Here is a 23,476-nt window from a genome sequence, read left to right on the forward strand (position 1 = left end):
CCATAAAGCCTGGCTAATTTTTGTATATTTAGTAGAGATAGGGTTTCACCATCTTGGGCAAGCTGGTCTTGAACTCCTGCCTCGGCCTTCCAAAGTGCTGGGATTACAGGTGTGAGCCACCGCGCCACCCCCACCCTTTTTTGAGACAGAGTCTGGCTCTTTTGCCCAGGCTGGAGTGCAGTGGCGGGATCACAGCTGACTGCAGCCTTAACCTCCTGGGTTCGAGCAATTCTCCCATCTTAGCCTACTAAGTAGCTGAGACCACAGGTACATGCCACTGAGCCAGGCTAATTTTTATTTTTATTTTTTGTAGAGATGGGGTCTCCCTACATTGTCCAGGTTGTTCTTAAACTCTTGACCTCAAGCAGTCTTCCTGCCTCAGCCTCTCAAAGGCACTGTGGCCAGTCCCACATCTCCTTTTTGAAACTATTTTTGTCTGGTTTTCATGACTTTGCTCTGGATCGTCATAAGGCAAGTAAACTTCAGCAGATGTCTCTACGTCTCCAACTTGGTACTACACTCTGGCAGGACCTGGGACATGAACACAGCTTAGACACAGGGAGCAAGTTGGTGTGAAGAAAGGAACCGGCACAGTTGGAGCAGGGGCCTGACTGGGAAGACTTCTGGGAGTGTGGCCTTCCCTCTGTTCCGCTTCTCTTCCCACCTCTTACATCTTTTTCTTGCTTCCCTGATCCCACTCCTTTCTCTGATCCCACTCCTTAAAGGTGGGAGGACCCAAGTTTCAGTATTCTGTTCCCATTCTACCTTCTCATCCCTCCTAATGTTTCAATGATCATATCTATACAAATAACTGTCTCTTGACCTTTCTCCAGCCCATCATCTCTTATGACTTGCCAGGGACTTCCCACCATGGTCAGCCGCATCTCAAACTTAACTTTAGGAGTGCCATTATTTCTTCATACTGTCTTGCACTGTGGTCCTTCCCTCTCAATTCCTTCCATTCTATCTCCCTCCCACTTTCCCACCACCTCTCTTCCAATTCCACATCCTTCCCAGCCCCCTGCCTGTGCTCCTCATCCTGCTGCCTGCTTGGTGCATATTCCCTGCTGCTTCCAAATGTTTAATGGCTCCTTCTTGGTGATGAGATAAAAGCTCAAGGCCTTAGTTAGCCTGGCATTAAAGACCCTTCACAACCTGGCCTTAACCTTCATCTCTGAAGCTGCCTCCTCTGAATTCTCATCAAGATGAGCTGTCAGCTGCAGGTTGGGAGTTCTGTTAGACAGGCTGTGTGGTTTGACTCTCATCTCCTCTTGCCTGGGAGACGCTCCCTGTTTCCTCTTCTCTTTCACAAAGACCACCTGAGTCCATAGTGGTTTCCTGCCTCCTCCAAAGTTCTAAATAACTTTTAAAAATGTGTCTCTATGTATTCCCCAAAGAACCAGGACCCCATGCAGGCAGAACCTGTATCTTATTTGGGTGAAGGAAGTTTGTTGGGCAGTCCAGCCCTGTTGGATGCACTGCCAGTTACTAGCCATACTTGTGGGCAACTCTCTGCATCTCAGTTTCTTTGATTTATTATAAAACTGGAATGATTCCTTCCTGCTTCCCAAATGTTGGTTGTAATAATTAAAAGAGCGAATGGATGAGAAAATGCTTTGAAACCCTAATAATCAGCAATGTCAGATATTGTTGATTTTCCTTTCCAATCCCTGACTTGTCTGTCTATCCATATCCCTCTTTCTTACTATAAACAATCAAGTGTAAACCAGACTTCTCAGCTTTAAATTTTGCCTGGAAAGAACAATTGCAAAGGGCTATCACTCCTTAAGCCCCAGGACGTAAGATTACCAGCTGGGCACAGGGAGCTGGCTCCTTCTGCCAGGCTGCTCAGATGATGGCTGCCCGGAGGAGCAGGTACTTACCATCTGTCAAGGCGTCTGGCTCATGCTCAAGAACACAGCTCAGTTTCTCCGCTGGCAACACACACCTGACCCAAGGTGTGAAGCTCAGGATCTCAGACATGAGTGATCCAGGATGATTCGCTTTCCTATATGGACCTGTGAGAACACTTTCGCCTTATGCATTTTCTATTACTGTCATGGCCACCAGTGGAATGCAGATATTTCATCTTTGCTCACTCCATTTGCCACCACTGCCAAATGACTGATGCTGCCGAGGGCTTTTCCCAAACTGGCAGCCTTGTTCTCCCTTATCGCCTGTCTCATGTGTGCTTCATTTCCTCTTCTCTGTTTCTCCAAGGTTAGGATTAAAAATAACACGTGTTTTTATTTACGACTTTATTTAGATACATACAATGCTCGATGGCATGCAAGCCAATTTCATAGGCTTATTCTTAGCTGGTCCTTATTGCTGTGAAGTTCACAGCCCTAAAATTTAAAATGTGAGGAATTGCAGGAAGTAGAAGAAAGAATTGCACCTGGGATCCTGAACCATGTCACTGCAGACCTTCCTACCTACTGCCTTATCACATATCCTCTGCTACATGTGAGCCAGTCTCATCTATTCAAGTAGCCTGTTATTTTGTTGAATGGATGGACTTTATTTTTTCTTTCTGTAGAGACAGAGTCTCTCTGTGTTGCCTAGGCTGATCTCCTGGACACAAGTGATACTCTTGCGTTGGCCTCCAAAGTGCGGGGATTACAGGCGTGAGCCGCTGTGCCCAACCAATAGATTATTTTTTAAAGTAGTTTTAGGTTTGCAGAAAAACTGAACAGAAAGTACAGAGTTCCCGTATACTCCCTCTTCCTCCCCACAGCTTCCTCTGTTATTAACATCTTGCATTGGGTTGCACATTTGTTACGACTGATGAGCCAATATTGATACATGACTATAAACTGAGGTCCATAGTTTACATTAGGGTTCACTCTTTGTGTTGTATTCAATGGGTTTTGTCAAATGCATCATATCATGTATTCACCGTAACAGTATCCTGCTGAATGATTTCATTGCCCTGATAATCCCCTGTGCTCTGTCTATTTACCCCTTTTCCTTTCTCTTTGCTGCCAAGTAGCCGGCTAATTTTTGCAACCCCCACAGTGCCTAGCACTGCTTGTGTATCCAGGAGGTGCTAATTACATGCATAGGTTGGTTGATGGCAACAGTAACCAAAGAGATGAAACCATGGGTTTAATGTCTATCTAGATATCAATACATAGTCTTGGTGTGCTCTGGCAGTGCTTCTGGAACTATTATCTCTAGCAAATCATGGGATGTTCCATGTCAGCTTTTCACGAGCAGGAAGGTGGAAAGCCTTTGGATTAGGACAAAGTCTTCTCAGTGAGTGAAGTGCTTTAGTCAGCGTCTCCTGGGAAGGGCTGTGGTTCGATCACGGTGTGTGGCTTTGCTGTTTCGAGGGCACTGGGGGCAAACCAGTCAGATGAGCTTCTGGCATTGACCTCGTGCAGGAGGGGCAGCTGGAACTGTAGATAAGAGCACATTTCACTGGGCAAGGGCTTTTGCAGGAGCCTAAAAGGCTCTCAGTGCTGTTAGTTCCCCAATAGTGCTGGCTCATTCAGTGTCATATCCTGGAAGACAGATAAAGAAAATAGATAATTTTGATTGTTAGAGAGAATGACTTCCTTTGAAGAATGAATGGGGAAAAAATGCCTTCCTGACAAGATAGTAAAACCTCTTTATGCAAACTTCGACTAAACTATCTTATTTCTCAGTTGGAGTAGTGAAATGGATAACAGCAGATTAGGGGAAGGGAAGATAGAAAATAGCAATGATGAAGGATTGCTACATATGAAGCTGTTCAAATGCATTATGTCATTAGAGTCAGTTCTTGCATATATGCCTGAATGGAAGGAATTTTGCACAGATAACTTTTTGAGTGTCTACTTGGCTTTAGAATTCACATTCAGTTGTTTTGATAGAGGAGGTGGGCAGCTGCAGATTGGCCTTTCCAATTCCATGTGAACCAGGCTGATGATAAAGTTGGCTGTCATCACTAAGCAAAGCTCAGCAGATGGGTGGTGGAAGATGACCTGTAAGCAAGATACCTTTGGTGGATGATACGGTTTGGCTGTGTCCCCACCCAAATCTCATCCTGAATTGTAGTTCCAATAATCCCCATGTGTGGTGGGAGGGACCTGGTGGGAGGTAATTGAATCATGGGGGTGGTTACCTCCATGCTGTTCTCGTGATAATGAGTTAGTTCTCATGAGATCTGATGCTTTTATAAGGGGTTTCCCCCTCTTCGCTCTGCACTTCCTCTTCCTGCCGCCATGTGAAGAATGTGTTTGCTTCCCCTTCCACCATAATCATAAGTTTCCTGAAGCCTCCCAGCCATGCTGAATGGAGTCAATTAAACCTCTTTCCTTTAAAAATTACCCAATCTTGGGGACGTCTTTATTAGCAGTGTGAGAACCGACTAATACAGTGGAATTGTAAACTATTTCCAGTGGTCATCATTGGTCTTTAGTCTCTGTTCTCACGCTGTAATGTGGCATCAGGGATGTGTTCTCATCCTCTTCTACACCCTTGCTGGAGCCTCCTCACCTGAGTGGCCCCCAGGAAGAGGTGACTGCCAGTCAAATTTTATATCGAAAGTTTCAAAATCCAGAGGCTAAATAGATCCCCAGAGATTAAAATACAAAGTTGCTCAATATTGCCTCAAGATTTTAATGATGCATTTTCAGACCCCTAACTTTCCTTATGTAGCACATATACATACACTTCAGTTCAAATGCTGGCTGTTTAGAAGGCTGGTTGAGCTGTAATGACTCATTGGTCTTTGAGAAAGCACAAAAAGCTGACTGGAGTCAGAGCGAAAGAAGTAGTGGTTGCCTTTTCTCAATAGGCTCTGGGTGAAGGGAAGTGGTAATCATATCCTCAGAGGTTTGGGCCAGAGACTTGGAGATGCCAACCCATTGTGAAGAGAAGGGCCAGGTAACAAAAGCCTTCAAAACCCAACCAAGATGATCAAAGTAAAAATGCCTTAGCCCTCCTCCCACCCCTGTGCATCAGAGCTGAGCCTCAGACACTGAAGGAAGGCAGCCTGGAATCAGGTGACTCCATGCCCTGATTGTTCACACATTTATAAAAAGAATATGTCTCTTTAGTGCATTCATATTTCTTTTAAAATAAGTTATAGACATTATTTTAAATTGTAAAAATCCAAAAAGCCAAAACATTTAAAAAGAATGAGATAAACAGTATGTTTCATATAATCAAAAAAAACCCATGGTATATAATAGTTAGATTTAGGCTTGGGTTTATATAAGAAAAAACAACTAACAGTGGCATAAACAAGGTAACAGTTTTTTCTCTGTACAATAAAGGAAATCTAAAGGAAGACAATCAAGGAGGGATATGGAAACTCTGCAAAGTTGTCATGGAACCAGACTAATTCCATTAATTTTTTTTAATTTATATATATTATATTTTATTTATATATATTTTATTTTTATATATATTTTATTTTTATAGCAAACATTCAGAGGAAGGAAAATGGGTTTTAGTAAGAAATTAAGGAGTTGGAAATAACAACAAGAGGACAAGTGAATTTCAGATTCCACATTAAAGCAGACTTCATGTTTCTATGCAGAATTCTCTCACTCTAAATGGAATGCTTTGCCATTCCTAAGCTGTGGCTTTTGTCTTCAAGTTTCAAGATGGTGTCTAGAGCTCCAGCCATTGTATCCACAGTCCAAGATGCCTAATGAATGAAAGAAGAGTCTCCCCTTCCCCTTTAAGATTTCTTTAAGTTCCATAAAACATTTTGATACCAGGTTTGAAGTCTTTTAACCTTCGGATTCTAACCTAGAGCAAGGAAATCCCCCAAGGAGCACTCTACCCTGTGTAATCTTCTCTTCCCCATGTTGTCACGATTCTGCCCTCATGTGCTCCATCGCCAAGACTTGGATTTCATTTCTGGAAAAATGCCTTGCTCAATATTAGAACCAGTTTAGTTAGGATTTGGGGGAGGCGGCATGATTGAAGAACGTTGAGTGTTGTTGACGACAGTGTTGTTGGTAAAAGTAGCTCCAGTTCCACAACTTATGATCTGAGTCATCATGTGGCCACTCATGTAACAGGCTTTCAGAACTGAGAGAATTTGGTAGACTAATCAAGATGAGATAGGTTATCCTGTGGCAACAAAGACACCTACATCTCATAGCTCAATTCAATGTATGCTTTCTTTTCTCTTGTTCATGTTTTATGTTCTATGGAAGTTTACAGGTGAGATCTTACTCATAGAGGCCCTCAGGATTGAGACTGACAGAAGCTCCATCTGAAGACTTACTTTTGTTACTATAGAGGAAGAAAAAGAGCAATGAATCAAGCATTGGCTTCTAAAGCTTCCTCCCAGATGTGAAGCATATCTCCCCCAATCATATCTCCTCTGCTCACATTTCACTGACCAAGGCCAGTCACATGGCCATCCCCAGCATCAAAGAGGTTGGGAAGGTATTCCCACTGTGTGCCTGGGTGCCAGCAACTCAGAAATATTTGGTGAATGCCTCTGTGACTACTAGTAGTTTAGTTCTCATGCCTATGTTCCAGTTTTGTCCTCTGAAAGGCCAAATCCGAAATTTAAAATCTTACAAACAGGGTTATACTTGAAAACGGGTAAACATTCTCATAACATAAAGCTTAATCATATTCATGGGATTATTATTGCAAACTCTGTGCATCACACCTAAAAGAGGAGCTCTCGGGATTCCTCAGCTCAGAAGCTGTCTCATTAGTTGGTCCCTAAGACCACAGTTGGAGACTGGTCCTACCTACTAAGGAAGTTTCACCGGCCAGGGCAAAATAAAAAAGAAAGAAGAAACCAGGATAAATGAGCTTTTCAGAAAGCAAAATTCACTCATTTTAAGGAAGTGTCCTAGCTTCTATCACATATTTATTATTTTTTTGAGGTTAAAAAAGGCTTTTCTTTATGAAATGGTGGTGATGGTAGTTGGTAGAAATTTTTTTTTTTTTTTAAATAAATTTATGTCTGAGCATGGTGGCTCACACCTGTAATCCCAGCACTTTGGGAGGCTGAGGCAGGTGGATCACCTGACACCAGGAATTTAAGACCAGCCTGGCTGACAAGGTGAAACCCCGTCACTTTGAAAAATACAAAATTAGCTGAGCGTGGTGGCACATGCCATAATCCCAGCTACTCAGGAGGCTGAGGCAGGAGAATTGCTTGAACCCAGGAAGCAGAGGTTGCAGTGAGCCGAGATCACACCATTGCACTCCAGCCTGGGCAAAAAAGAGCAAAACTCCATCTCAAAAAAAAAAAAAAAAGTAAATTGACTTGGCAAAATAAAATGTTAGTGTCATTATAACACCTTCTTTTGTTTTCTTGAGTTTTTAGCAACCAGCCATGAAACAATAGTTTAAAAGACATGCATCTGTTTTCCCCTTTGTTTTCAAAAAAGGATGCTAGAAAATAAAGTGATGTATCCCCAAACACACACATTTAATTGGAGAAAGAACCCCTAACCAATTCTTGAATTCTAATTTCAAATTGGCTGAATGGCGCGAATCTTTCTTTCCCTGGAACAGCCTTACAGAGACCTGACCATTAACAGCATTTGCAAGAGAAGATTAAAGCCCAGATTACTTTACTCGCTGTGAAGCACATGAGGAATAAGGACAAGATGAGAAAAATGTGAGTGGCTTAATGTCAAACACTTTATGAATGAGACAAAGTTCTGACTTTGGACAGTGGTCCGTTTACAGACACTGTCTTTGAAACTGCCCACAGAGCCTCCTGAGATTTGCTAATATGGCTGTTGAATTGGGGCGTTTAAAAGTTCCTGAGGGTTGCAATGTGCATCAGTTTTGAGGGGTGGGGAGGTCCCGTCTCTCCCATTAAGAAGACACGAGCAAGGAATTTATGCTGCTCAGACAACATAAAAATCAGCTGTGAGAGGATTGGGCCAGAAAACCAATGAAAAGGGGTTGGCCAAAAGATTAAAAATCAGAAAAAGAGGCTTGGAATTGCTGAGCTTCCTAATGATAACAACGTTGCCCCCTATGATTATGGCCATTCATGTTGTCCCCGGTAATGAGAGCTGTGAGAGTGACAAAATATTACCTGTCAAGGGTCACAAGAGGTGATCAGTGTGATGATGGAAAGAGAGGACTGGTGCCTGCCACCTAGGAATGACAGGGGATATGGCTGAGAGGATAAACAGTGAGGAGGGGGCGAATATTTCTTCCTCGGTGGAAGTCGGAGTAAATGTAGCCACTGAACTTCTGATAGAGAACAAAGTCTACTTATTCAAAACAGAGCAGCCAGGGGAGGAGCAATCCTCCACAATCAACTATGTAATTGTGAATAAATGTCTGACTGGAGAGATTCTGGGTTGGTGGGGTTAGCTGTTCCTACATTACATGTGGTAAACTGTGGCAGAAACAGGTTTAAACCATTAAGTGGTGGGTCTTTATGCAGAGTAAAATTAATGTGCCTTTCCTTAACCGCTTTGGCTGTTGGACCATGTAAACACATTCTGAGTGCCACATCTCTAGCAGAGGCTAATCACTCACTGGGAGATGCAGATTCCCACAAGTTTCAGGCATCTCGGGATCACAGGTCTAGAGTGGGATCTTGCAGCCTCTCTGCCAGTTTCCCAGGAATTATCTCACTACTGTGGCTTTAAGACAATATGCACTGCAAAAGGAAGGTTATTTATATTATATATTTAGCCTAACACTAGGATAACATCCTTTGGCACGGCCATTATCTGATGGTATTTGAAACTGAACCAACTTCCTATTTCCAGGCATTAACAAATGAGAGTCTTCATGTTGTCTAATGTTATTTCCTGGATTTAAGACTGATTTCTTTTTCCCAGTTCATTCACATTTCTTTAAAGAAAAGATCTCCTTTAGACAATTAAATTTCCCAGAATTGTTTAGGCATTGTTATTGTTCTCGATGAGAATATTTCCTTTTTGACTCTAGTTATGCGACTTGATGGGAATTTTCTTGAGTATCTATCATTGCCATACTCAGAGAACTTGCAGGACACTTGACAGATAAATCAACCAGCCTGTCAAGAGTCAGAATCTTAATTTAGATCATTCATTCCAACAAGTCTCTGGCCAGACAGGATGCAAAATTGAATCAGTCATGACATTTGCCCTCAAAACGCTTACAATTTAGAAGGGGAGATGAAAAGGTACACTGATTTTATGTAAAGCATGATTATCATAGCCCACCTTCTCTCCTCTCAGCTACTTCTGGGAATAAAATTAGGGGAAGGGAGAGAGAATACTATGCATGAAAATGCAGCATACTTGTTAGCTAAGTATAAGTCTCATTATATGACTGGAGAGTAACAGTTTGTACTCAGGCATCAGAAAATGCCGTTTTGTCTAGTGACAGACAGTATATGACTGTCGGTAGGAATATGGGCTCTACAACCAGATTCTCTGGGCCCAAATCCTTGCTCTGCCACTTACTATGTTTGAGATTTTGAGTAAGTTCTAATCTTCTGTACCTCAGTTACTTTGTCTAGAGATGGATATAAAATCAGGTTATTGTAAAGTTGAAATGCATTTAAGAAGTTTAAATTGTGTAAAATAGTGTCTGGCATGTTGTAAGTGTCCATGCATTATTATTAGTAAACTTCTAGGAGATTCCCGTATTCTTAAACACAATTTTTGCTACTGATATTTTATTTCCATTTAAATGTGGTAAAAAACACATCATATTTACATGTGTATGTGTAGAGTTCAGTAGTATTAATTTATTCACACTGTTGTGCTGGCTAATTAATTTTTTTTTCTCTTTAGAAAGGGTTTTGCTAAGCAATGGGTAAAGGATTTCCTATCCATTAAACGGTAATGGGATAACTCGCTAGTCATATGCAGAAGATTGGAACTGGACCCCTACCTTACACTTTATACAAAATTAACTAAAGATAGATTACAGACTTAAATGTGAAACCCAAAATTATAAAAACCCTGCAAGGCAACCTAGGCAATACCATTCAGGACATAGGTATGGGCAAAGATTTCATGATGAAGACACCAAAAGCAGTTGCAACAAAAGCAAGAATTGACAAATGGTATCTAACTAAAGAGTTTCTGAACATCAAAAGAAACTATCAATAGAGTGAATAGACAACCCACAGATGGGAAAAAGTGTTGCAAATTATAATCTGACAAAGGTCTAATATCCAGCATCTTATAAGGAACTTATATTTACAAGAAAAAAAAAACAACCTCATTAAAAAGTGAGCAAAGGACATGAACAGACACTTTGCAAAAGAAAACATAAATGCAGACAGTATTCATATGAAAGAAATCACTGATTATCAGAGAAACACAAATCAAAACCACAATGAAATACCATCTAACACCAGTCAGAATGGCTATTATTGAAAAGTCAAAAAATAACAGATGCTGGAGAAGTTGTGGAGAAAAAGGAGCACTTTTACACTGTTGGTGGGCATGTAAATTAGTTCAGCTATTGTGGAAGACAGTGTGGTGATTCCTCAAAGACCTAAGATAGAAATACTATTTGACCCAACAATCCTATTACTGGGTATACACCCAAAGGAATATAAATCATTCTATTATAAAGACACTTGCATGCACGTGTTAATTGCAGCGCTATTCACAATAGCAAAGATATGGAATCAATCTAAATGCCCATCAGCGATAGAGGAAATGTGGTACATATATACCATGGAATACTATGCAGACATAAAAAGGAATGAGACCATGTCCTTTGCAGAGACATGGATGGAGTTGGAGGCCATTATTCTTAGCAAACTAACAACAGGAAGAAAAAACCAAACACTGCATGTTCTCACTTACAAGTGGGAGATAAATGATGAGAACACATGGGCACACAGAGGGGAACAACGCACACTGGTGCCATTTGGAGGGTGGACGGTAGGAGAAGGGAGACGATCAAGAAAAACAACTAATGGGCACTAGACTTAATACCTGGGTGACAAAAATAATCTGTACAATAAACACTCATGACACAAGTTTACCTATGTAACAAACTGAACTTAAAAGTTGAAAAAAATGGGTCTCATTGTGTTGCCCAGGCTGGTCTCAAACTTCTGGACTCCAGTGAACCTACCAGTTTGGCCTCCCAAAGTGCCCAGCCTTAGATATTCATACATCCATTTATTTTTAGAGACGTGGGGAGAGGGGCGGGAGTCTCTCTCTGTCACCGGGGCTGGAGTGCAGTGGCCCCATCATGGCTCAGTGCAGCCTTGAACTCTTGGGCTCAAGCAATCCTCCCACCTAAGCCTGCCGAGTAGCTGGAACTATGGGAGTGCACTACCTACCATGCTGGGCAAAACACTAATTTTAAGCACAACTGTGTGCTTTCACTCATAAGATAGTCAGCTTTTGAAGGACCTCAGCCTTCCTCTAGTTGTAACTCCTCTCGTTCTGAGGAGATCCTTCCCTTTCCTGCAGAACGTCTCCCCAACTCTTCTTCACAATCCTCCCTCCTATCCCTGAACCACCTGCAAGAAGTTTTGTGCCAAGCCTCTGGCACATGGCACATTCTATCTCATGATGTCATTTGGTTTTATATGCCCGTGCTCTCCTTCTGGCCTGGAGGTGAGCTGCTTGAGGACACAGAGCCCACGTGTAGCCCTTCCTTGTACCCATTGTCCTATAGCAGGTGCTACCTAGGGGGTGCTCTAGCAGTTTCCTTGAATGAACCAAAGAGAAGGGTTGAGTTAGAGGCCTAGGAGCAAGCTTGCATGGACTCCTGTGTCCTGAAACCAGCCTGTGTCCGGGAACCACCCCAGAGCTGCTGGAAGATGCTAGAAATTGGAATTCCATCTCATTTCTAAACATCTGCTGCCACTCATCTCTTCTCAGGGTCATCGGTCATCCCCACTGTTCCCCCCCAACCCCCACACTTTGTATAATTGAGTCTCTCACATCCCTCCATCTTCTCCATCACTGTGTGGTCACATCTCAAATCACGCGTCTGGAAGGCGCCCTCCTATACCCGGTGCTGAAGGCCTCCCGCACTTCCCCTCTTGTTTCCTCCAGAAATAAGCCACAGTGAAAGCAAACTTTCTGAGGTCCTGAGATCCCGGAAACAGGCTGTGAGGGCCGCTGGTCCCTCCCGCTCCAGCTGCGTGCGTGTGTGTGTGTGTGTGTGTGTGTGTGTGCGCGCGCGCGCGCGCGTGTGTGAGGGGCCAACGCTGGAAAGGAAACCACGGACTCGCTGAGGAGAAGAAAGGAGCCGCCCCCTGCGTCGCCAGCCCCCTCCCCACTTCCCGTCCTGCGCACCGCTCCCTTCCCCCGCCTCTGGCCTCGGGGAGAGAGCAGCAGGCAGCTCAGGCGGAGCGGGAGGAGCTGGCAGCGGGAGGAGCATGCCAGGCGGGGGTCCTCAGGGCGCCCCGGCCGCCTGCAGCGGCGGCGTGGGCCACTGCGCAGGTAGGGGAGCTGCCACCACGTCCTAGCATGTCCTGGGGGGTCCTGGCACGGAGGACGCGCTCTGGTCCCCAGGAAGTCGTGTAGGTCGGGGCGTGCCTCTGTTGACAACCCCTTTCGAGGTGAGGAAACTGAGGCAGGACGCGCGGCGTGCGGGGTTGAGAGAAGAGCCAGTCTTGGGCTGCCAGCCCGGTGCCAGCGCCGAGCCTGGCCAGGCCAGGTCCCTGACCCAGGACTGTGCAGTTATCCCCGGGACCGGCAGTTTTCGAAACTGTAGGAGCCTGACCGGCGCCCCCGCTTCGTGTCCTGGTGACTGGGGAGGGTTGCCAGGGCGTGCTTGGGGTTTGGATCCGTCCCGGGACACCTGCGCTGCGCACACTCTCCTTGCGGTGAGCCGCAGCCTGCTCCCCCACGGGACAGGGGACATCCCACCTTAATCCCCAGACCCAGCTGGATCTCTGGTTCCACCCCTTCGGGCACCTAGAGGAAGGAGGCTGGGAGAGGGACCAGGAACTGGTGCCTGTGCCTCCCCTAGGGGCTGCTCTGAAATCAGTTCCACCGCCCTCTTCCTACTAGGAACGCCCACGGCCCAAGGCGGAGACTGCGCGGGTCTCGCGGTCAGCTGTTAATGATGACCACTGAGTAGATGGTTGTTTTTCAACAATGACAGGACTTCTACCTTCTCACTCTTAAAATATTCGCAAAGGAATGTGAGGTTTTCCAAAGTCAGTGAAATTTGGAGTTAGGGAGTGCTGCCTTGTGTCCTTGTTGGGCGAGGACAGGGCTGGGTCAGTCGCTTAACCTCTCAGAGCCTCAGTCTCCTGAAATGTAAAAGGGAACACTCATAATCTGGCCTCCCTGTGTCCATAGCTTTGTTGTATGGGAATTCACTTTGCAAAGCGTTATCGTCGTCTGGACAAATTTGAGTTGAACAGCACTAGGACCATATAAGCTGGGGTTTGGAGACAGTCTGCCTGTATGTCAATCCTGGACTTAGCTATGCCTCAGTTTCCCCATTTATAAAGTGGACACTATGACAGTATCTGCTTCATAGTGTTGTTATGCAGTTTAACTGTGACGGTGGACGTGAAGCACCTCACCCAGTGCCTGAGATACCCAGCATGCTTTCAAAAAACCTTAGTGGCTATTTTTACTAAGCAAACTCTAAATAATTGGGAGTAATGTGAGAATACCAGTTGGATTTTATTAATGTAGGAATAGCAGGACATTTAAAAATAAATGTAGTTTTATTACACTTGGCATGATACATGAAGTCCTCTGAGGTTCAGTTCTGTGCCACAGAGCAAAAAGAGCCCTGGACAAGAGACATGCTGCTTTTCCGGCTCTTGGAGTTTGAGCCTGTTTTCTCATCTGTTTACAAAAAAGATAAAAGAAAAATGGGGGTAGTAATTACTGCCTTTTGTTCTGATTGCATTGTCTGAGGATCAAATGAGGTAAAAGATCTGAAGGCACCTGGTGGAGTATGAGTCACTACGCACATATCACACATGATAGTACTAGGAGGGAAGAATAACATCTGCGGGTTTTAGAACTTAAAATGTGTCAGACATTTCATTAGGAATTCCTTTGATGAACTCCTCTCTGCCTCTTTATGGGGCTGGGATGACAGTCCTCATTTCCCTATGACAAATACGAGGTTCAGTGTCACCGTGCTTGGTTCCCAGGCTCACAGAGCTCTTAAGCATAAAGCCAGGATTAGAACCCTGGTGGGTGCCACTCACAGCTGTGTTCTCGGCCACTGGCCAAACTGAAATTATAGGGTGGAGCTGTGATTCAGAACAGACCTATATTAGATTTTAGGTAACTTTTTGTTTTTCTTTAAGAGATGTAGGGTCTTTCTCTGTCACTCAGGATGGAGTGCAGTGGCACAGTCATGGCTCACTGTAGCCTTGAGCTTCTGGACTCAAGAGATCCTCCTGTCCCAGCTTTCTGAGTAGTTGGGATTACAGGCACATGTCACCATGCCCACCTAATTATTTTTTTAAGAGATGGAGTCTTGCTATGTTGCTCAGGCTAGTCTTGAACTCCTGGCTTCAATCATTCCTCCCACCTTGGCCTCCCAAAGCACTAGCATTACAAGCATGAGCCACTGGGCCCAGTCTCCATCCTGCGTACCTATAGACCCAAAATGTAAGACTGAATTGTTAGTTCTGGCAAAAGAGGCTTTGGGATAATTTTAATTTCTTTCAGCCTTGTTTTATAAAATACACTTTAAACTATCTTCTTGTATAACGAATGATGACAATTTGCAGAAAAGTTATTAAAACATTGAAGGAACAGATTGCGAGATCTCATTGCAAATCTCAAAGTGGTATCTGGATTAATGTTTTGTTTTAACACTCATTTGCCAGAACCTTTAGGATACCACATGAGGTGTTAACAGGGATCCAGGCTTTGGGTGTCATGGTTACCTTGCAGGACTGGGCCCCAGGACTTTTCTGCAGAAAGCTCATTGCTCACCCAAGATGCTGCCAGAGGAAGCAGAAACTTTGAGAGGAGTGTGAATGCTCTTTGTCTGTGCTGCAGAAACAATTCCTAGTTTATGTGTTTCCTAAATTAAATTTATCTTACTGGTCTTTGTTTTTCCAGAAGCAATGCTTGCTCATTACAGGAAGCACAGAAAACTGTAAACAAGTAAATGAATGTTAAAAACTACTGTAATCTCAGCAAGGTAGACAAATAGCTTGGTGTCTCTGTTCTTGTAACCCATTTTTCTTTTTCTTTTTTTGAGACAGAATTTTGCTTTTGTTGCCCGGGCTGGAGTGCAATGGCGTGATCTTGGCTCACCACAAACTCTGCCTCCCGGATTCAAGCGATTCTCATGCCTTAGCCTTCCGAGTAGCTGGGATTACAGGCATGTGCCACCATGCCCAGCTAATTTTGTATTTTTAGTAGAGACGGGGATTCTTCTCCATGTTAGTCAGGCTGGTCTCGAACTCCCGACCTCAGGTGATCCACCCATCTTGGCCTTCCAAAGTGTTGGGATTATAGGCGTGAGCCACCGTGCCTGGCCTCTTGTAACTCATTTTTCTATGCTGCATGTATCCATTTGTGTCTTTCAAAAATGGGATGCAAACTATTACTATTTTGGTTAAATGGCAAAAATAGCACTTGCTAATTGCTCAAACATTATGATATTACTGTAGAAAAAAAGTCAATTTCTCATATTCATTAAAAAGTTTTCTTTTTATAAAATCTAAATATTTTGATTGGAGAAGGATTAGAGACTATAAATTGTTGATGTTTGAATTTTATTGTGGTTTTGGTTAAAGTTTGATGCAGGACCTTCAGAGCAAAGAGAGGGTACAATGGTGACCTTTAAACAAGGTTTTTTTTTTTTGAGATGGAGTCTTGCTCTCAAAAATCACACCACTGCACCAGGCTGGAGTACAGTGGTGTGATTTCGGCTCACTGCAACCTCCGCCTCCCAGATTCAAGCAATTCCCTTGCCTCAGCCTGCCGAGTAGCTAGGACTACAGGTGTGACCACCACACCCAACTAATTTTTGTTTTTTTAGTAGAGACAGGATTTTACCATGTTGGCCAGGATGGTCTCGATCTTCTGACCTCGTGATCTGCCTGCCTCAGCCTCCCAAGGTGCTAGGATTACAGGCATGAGCCACTGTGCCTGGCCCCTTAAACAAGATTTAAAGACCAGCACACAAAGTTTCTGAGTACAAAAATAGGTAATATTTTAGGTTAGGGTTATTAGACCAGAATTAGAATCATTCTTTTTTTTTCTTTTTCTTTTTTTTTACTTAAAAAAGATGGGATCTCCTTATGTTGGCCAGATTGACCTTGAACTCCTGGCCTCAAACAACTCTTCTGCCTTGACCTCCCAAAATGCTAGGATTACAGATGTAACCATCACACCTGACCAGAATGATTCTTTTGATAATAATGACAGTAATTCAGTTTATATGCTGTGTTCTTATGCAACCCAAGCAGAGCCTACTGCTTCCAGAGATTCCCTTGGCAGCCACCCTGGGTTGAGGAGGGTCCCCTCCTGGCACAGCTGGAACCACCGGTGAACAGCCATTTTTCAGTCAGCACCATTTAGTCACATAAGACTTTTGGCCTCGAAGAGCCTTCTGTTGTTAGTTAGTTCCTGATTTTAATGACTTTGTGGTAAAAATTCCTTAGCAAATGACTTCTGTGCAACAATCATGCAATTTAAAAAATTCCAGATGCTTTAGCTATTCAGAATCCATTTGTTCTTTCAAAACCAGAGTTCACCAGCTGCTTCTCTTGAACCAAGACTTTACAATCAGTTTTCAAATGTTCACACCAAGTAGAAGCAGGAAGGGAAAACTGTGGCTGGCCAATGAATGAAATATTGATACTTAGCTTTAGAAGGTAGGCAGGGACTGCACACTGCTGCCAGGACAGTCCTCACAAAGCACAGATCTGATTGGGTTATCGTTCCTCAGTGGAAATGGCTTTCAGAGACTCATTATCTCTCCTCAAGCAAATTCTTAGCATCCCTTTTCAAGCCTTCCATACACTGGCCCTTAAACACCTAAAACTGACATGCTGGCCTTTTTATTGTGAACATTATTCTGCCCACCAAGAATATTACAGAACCCATCTTCCTCGTTCCCAATCTGAACACATCAAAATATCATTCCTCGTTTACGATCTAGCCAATAATCCTTCTCAGCCTTCTCTGGTTCTCTGGAATTACCTGCTCTCTCTTTCTTCTGTTATAGTTTGTTATGGATATAACCTGTTTTTCTGACTCCAGTATAAACTTCTTTAGCTCAAGGAAGTTGTCTGGCTTATCTCCTTACTCCCTCATCTATATAGTACACTTATGGTTTACTCTGTTCTCACTGGATTAGACCAAACTCTTAATTATATTTAGGATGGATTAATCCAGTGTGTAGATTAACTAAGTCTATTATCTTTATATCATTTGAAACCAATCAAGAGTTTTAGAAGTTCAGTTTAAGTATTTATTGAGATGCATAAACCATATAGTCAGATACCATGGTAGCTCTTGAATATAAAAAATGTATATATACATATGTTTGTGTATCTATAAACTGATATATAAATTTAAATATAGTTGTCCATACCATTGAGAAGCCTATAGTCCCGTGGAAAAAGAGAATTAATTCTCATGAAGTTTCTGGATACTGTTTCATCAGAATGATTGGGCACATCGGGGTGTACCAAATCATTAAGAAGTATCTAGCAACTACTAGATGCCTAATAAATACTTTACGGACTGGATGGATAGATGGAGGAAAGAAGAAAGACTTCTTTAATTTATAATTTACCTATTGCTGAATTTACTCCTAGGTATGACAGTTATGAAAACAATTTACTCAATATTGATTTCCACACTGTGTATGAAAATGTGCTGCTCTTCTTTCAGAAAGAGATATATAGTTCTCCATTTGTAGAACACTGAGTTAATTTCCTGGTTGTGGTATTGCTTTTGCTTACTTTCACTCACATTTTCTCCTCTGTAGGATGGCAGCTCTGTAGGGTGGACACATGCTTTGGGAGACCTGCAGCTGTTTGTGTCTGAGGGCCATGGTGAAGGGGAGTGACTCACTGACCCAGAACTCATGATCTCATCTCTTACCCAGCTGGCTAATCGGCCTTGGGGACAGGAGGATGAGCTCTGCAATCCCTCCTAATCATGCAGCTTTTGTGTGTCTTTCTTTACTTGACTTAAATTGTAATTTGAATGAAAAAATGGACAAGTTCTATCATTTGAATTTAACCTTTATATATTTTCTTGACTGTGATTTGGTATTACCTAAGTGCATTCATTCAAATATTTATTGTGTGAAAAGTTTTTTGAAACTTGTTTTGAAAAGCATAAGGTAATAAATGATAAAAGGTATTGGTATTACCTTTGTTTTTCCCATTTCAAGGAGTCAGAACAGTCACTGAGCCTGTTCTGACTCAAAACAAGGAGTGGAACAAAATGGGCTCAGTGGAAACAAAATGAGATATCCTATGGGAGTTACTTTCCCTTCAGCCAATCTGGATATGAATTTATATGGACACTATCTGTAAAATTTTATTCAGCTTTTTGAACTTTAATTTTTTAAAATTTTACTTTAAGTTCTGGGATACATGTGCAGAACATGCAGGTTTGTTACATAGGTATACATGTGCCATGGTGGTTTGCTGCAGTATCAACTTGTCATCTAGGTTTTAAGCCCCGCATGCATTAGATATTTGTCCTGATGCTTTCCCTCCTCTTGCCCCTCACCCCGCAACAGGTCCTGGTATGTATGTTCACCTCCTTGTGTCCATGTGTTCTCACTGTTCAACTCCCACTTATGAGTGAGAACATGTGGTGTTTGATTTTCTGTTCTTGTGTTAGTTTGTTGAGAATGATGGTTTCCAGCTTCATCCATGTCCCTGCAAAGGACGTGAACTCATTCTTTTTTATGGCTGCATAGTATTCCATGATGTATATGTGCCACATTTTCTTTATACAGTCTATCATTGATGGGCATTTGGGTTGGTTCCATGTTTTTGCTGTTGTAAATGGTGCTGCAATAAACATACATGTGCATGTGTCTTTTTAGTAGAATGATTTATCGTCCTTTGGGTATACACCCAGTAATGGGATTGCTGGGTCAAATGGTGAATTTTTCATTTATATAAATTTATGGGGCACAGTGCAATTTCATTACATGCATAGTTTGCCTAATGGTCTAGTCAGGGCTTTTAGGATGCCCATCAACCAAATAATATATATCATATCCATTGAGTAATTTCTCATCCTTCACCCCTCCTATCCTCACCTTTCTGAGTCTCCCTCCATTGTCTGTCATTCCACTTTCTGCATCCATGTGTGCACATGATTTAGCTCCCACTTATAGGTGAGACCATGTGATATTTGTCTTACTGTGTCTGATTTGTTTCATTGATGATAATGGCTTCCAGTTCCATCCATGTTGTTTCTAAAGGCATGATTTCATTTTTTATGGCTGAATAGTTTTCCATTTTGTATGCATACTCTATTTTATTTATCCAGTGCTCTGTTGATGAACATGTAGGTTGATTCCATATTTTTGCTGTTGTGAATGTTGCTGTGATAATACATGTGAGTGCAGGTATTTTTCGGATACATTGATTTCTTTTCCTTTAGGTAGATACACAGTAGTAGGATTGCTGTATTAAATGGTAGTTTTATTTTTAGTTCTTTGGGAAATCTCCATACTATTTTCCATAGAGGTTTCAATAATTCACATTCCCACCAATAGTGTATAAAAGTTTCCTTTTCACTGTTCACTGCATTCTCTTCAATATCTGTTATTTTTTGACTTTTGAATAGTGGCCATTCTGACTGGCATAAGGTGGCATCTCATTGTGGTTTCAATTTGCATATCTCTGATTAGTAGTAATGTTGAACATTTTTTCATATACTTGTTGGCCATTTGTATGTTTTCTTTTGAAAAATGTCTATTCATATCCTTTTCCCACTTTTGGATGGAATTATTTTTGTTATTGTTGTTGAATTGTTTGGGTTCCTTGCATATTCTGGATATTGTTGGATGCATAGTTTCCAAATATTTTCTCACATTTTGCAAGTTGTTGGTTCAGTCTGTTGATTATTTCCTTTGCTCTGCAGAAGCTTTTTAGTTTAACAAAATACCATTTGTCTATGCGTTTTTTGTTGTTGTTGCCTGTGCTTTTGAGGTCTTAGTCATGAATTCTTTGCATAGACCAATGTCCAGAAGAGTTTTCCCTTGGTTTTCTTCTAGTGTTTTTATAGTTTTGGGTCTTATTTTTAAGACTTTAATTAATCTTTAGTTGATTTTTGTTTATGGTGAGGTATAGGAGTCCAGTTTCATTCTTCTGCATATGGCCATTCAATTTTTCCAGTATCATTTATTGAAAGGGGTGTTCTTTGCCCAATGTATGTTCTTGTCAATGTTGTCAAAGATCAGTCGGTTGTAAATATGTGGCTTTATTTCTGGGTTTTTAATTTTGTTTCATTAATCTATGTGTCTATTTTTATACCAGCCTATTTTTTGCCCATTGCTCTATTTACTCCTTATTCTCTTTTTTAATGAGTAAACGATCCTTTTTAAAAGACAGTATCTAAATTAGGAGACTGTCTTTGCCAATGAAATGAATAATTATTAATCATTTACAGAGCAGGGAAAGTGTGAATCACCAGGAATTTAGTGGAGAGAAATCCACTGTTTTGGATATGTCTTTGTATTAGTCTGGGGTAAATTTTTTAAGGGCAAACCTTGTCTCATTTGCCTTCTTATAATTCATGCTAGATATATAGTAACAATAAAGACTTATTGAATTGGATTGGTTTAAAACAGCATGTGTAATATAGCCACCATGGCATGCAGGAGTAGGTAGAATTGCCCCCAACCAGGAGTGGCTCTTAAAAGATTGCATGGAGATTAGGTAACAGTTGGGTTAGAAAGCGGAGGACAAGGCACTTGTCTTGTTGTTGCTTTGGGTCACAAGCACACTTTCATGTAGACTGCATGTTCAAGATCAATATGCCAGAAGTGGCAAAAATCTCTAAAGGGGCCTTCAGCTATACATTTCACGAGAGAAAAATGCCCATTCCCCATATCAAAGCACATCATCATGATTTTAATTTGGAGTGAATTTAGGGGACTGATGAACCTGGGGCACTGCAGCATCCCCCTAACCAACTCTTGCACCTCTGGTGCTCCCAACACCTCCTGGGTTCATCATTTATCATGAAGTGTGGTGCATTCCTGAAACACTGGACAAATGTATCTTCTGGAAGCACAGGGGTATATTCCAAAGGTAAATGTCATTTAAATTGTGATCAAAATACTTTAACTTGCTTGTTATTTTTGTGGATAAGTGTTGGTTAACCACAACCGGCCGAGCGGCCAGGTGAAAGGACATGGATGGGGAAGGAGGGTCAGGGCCCTGCGTAAGTCCTCTAGTGTCTCTAGAACTCAGTGCCCTCCCTTGTAATAATATCAGCCCTCAATTTACAGAGTTGTGGTGAAGGTCCAATATGATCAGTGTTTGTCACAACCTATCATCATTTATGTGTAGAGAACTGCTTTTACTATAAACTTGGTTGTATGGTCCCCAGCACCCAGTCCTGCCTGTAATCTGTTTGCTTTATTGCTTGTCCAGTGATCTGTGGCTCCCTCCTGTCCTAATCCAGTCCAAGTAGATTAATGTTATTCGATTCACGTTAGTGTTTCTATGGATATATAATGTTATCTGAATCACATTAGTGTTTCTACAGCAAAACAGATGCTTGTTCCCACTAAGTAGGATAAAGACTCTAAATTGCTTCATACCTGTGCACATGAGGTTCTGCCACCATGTGAGTTCAGTCAGATCAGATTACTGCCAGATGAATTAGAGAAAGCTTGTGGTTCTCAGAGAATTTTGGATTTTGGAATTAGAGATGATGATGCATCATGGACTTGTACTTAATAGCTGTTTTTCCTACTTCCCCTCCCCTTCCCTTCTTTCCTCTGCCTCCATTTCCAGTTCTTAGCCTCAGTTGCTATTGTACTGTCTCTGTTTCTTGAGACAGGCTGCTGATATGCTGCCTTTGGTCTCCGAGTCACGAGGCACACCTCTGCATAAGGGAGGAATAGATGAACAGGAGAGTGTCTTGGGGAAGATGAGCACAAGACATCATAGGGTTTTATTGTTCACCCACAGCTTCAGCACATTTCCTGAGCATCAGTGTGGACTGGCTTCTCCATAAAGCAGCACAGCAGTATGCTCTGAGTGGGAGTGCCTCCTGAACTCAGTTTCCAAAACTGTGGGCTCACCAGACCTCCTTGATATATATATTGAGACAGGACCTCCCTCTGTTGCCCGTGCTGGAGTGCAGTGGCATGATCACAACTTACTGCAGCCTCTACTTACTGGCCTCAAAACTTACTGGGTTTTCCTTCTAGTTCTTTTCATGCCTTTGTAACCAATTCCTCCCATTTCAGCCCTGCAAGTATGTTGGGACTACAGGAGTGTGCCACCATGCCTGGCTGTTTTTATTATTTTTTGTTTTTTGTAGAGATAGGATCTTTCCATGTTACCCAGGCTGGTCTCAAATTCCTGGACTCAAGAAAGCGTCCTGCCTCTGTCTCCCAAAGTGCTGGGATTATAGGCATAAGCCACCATGCCGGGCCCCTCCCTGGTTTTTGATCGTTGGTCTGATCCCTGGATTCTCCTGCTTGGTTAGACTCTTTGGAGGGCCGACTTGTATAGACTCTCCAGATGCTGCCTCTTGAATGAATCCTTTGATGCCACATTTTGCAGCCTTAGGACAAATGATAACCTACCCTGTAGTCTGTCCATGCTCTGGAGACCTTGATGGTCTTGCAGGATGAACTGGACAACTGCTTTCATTGATAGACCTGAAGTAAAAGGGTTGGCACTGTCAAAGTGCCCTGTTAAATGCTAACCAGCAATGACAATCAAGGTGAGCTATTCCTTTGGTGGGTGGGATTCTGTCTTGGGCTCTGAGTATCTGTAGTGCTGCTGGTGATGAGAAGATTCAGTGTGGATGATTGATACCAAATGTATCATGGACTATGTAACAACACTTATAGGTTGGCTCTGCCACAGTAATTATAGTTCTAGACCCAGTAAATCTTTGTTTTTTCACTGTGCAATGGAATTTTGGTTTTGCCTATATAACATTTTCATCTTTATGAAATGTAAGCTCTATACAATTCTCCATTAGGACATTGTGTGGATTTTGGTGTTTCTGGATTTCTTCTGGCTCAGAAAATTCACTGCTCTTGCTGGTATAATTTCAGACCCAAAGAGGGCATTCTAACCTTAAAAGAAGTTCAGCTCAGCCAAGAGCCTGTCATTGCCTTTCTCTCTAAACACAGTTTTCCTTCTTCCTTGGCTTCTCAGGCGTTTAAGCTTCAGGGAGGAAATAGTCACAGTGAAAATGTACTTAATAAAACTGTTATGAAAATGTACCCAACCTGAGTGTGCACTGGGACAGCGGAGGATGAGGACTCGGTTTATTGCCTTCCCACCAAATCTTGCCGGCTCTCTGTAAATTTTCAGAGCTGTCACTTGTGAGCTATTTCCACCAAGGAAGAGCTTCTGCAAAGTTGGGGACTTGGCAGGCCATTTCACTAATCCTTT

General features: G+C 42.4%; 1 protein-coding gene across 1 annotated transcript in view; it reads left to right on the plus strand.

The window, feature by feature from the left end:
* The first annotated feature begins 12,143 nt into the window (after positions 1-12,143).
* The window catches only part of DISC1 (DISC1 scaffold protein), a 365,698-nt gene continuing 354,365 nt past the window's right edge, over positions 12,144-23,476 (plus strand). The window contains exon 1 of the mRNA XM_064383602.1: positions 12,144-12,350. Coding sequence (XP_064239672.1) covers positions 12,287-12,350 — 64 coding nt within the window. The 5' untranslated portion in view covers positions 12,144-12,286. The remainder of the gene's footprint in view (positions 12,351-23,476) is intronic.

This window comes from Aotus nancymaae, unplaced genomic scaffold, assembly GCF_030222135.1.
Source record: "Aotus nancymaae isolate 86718 unplaced genomic scaffold, 86718_ANA_hifiasm-v0.15.2.pri h1tg000032l_0, whole genome shotgun sequence".
Taxonomy (NCBI): Eukaryota; Metazoa; Chordata; class Mammalia; order Primates; family Aotidae; genus Aotus; species Aotus nancymaae.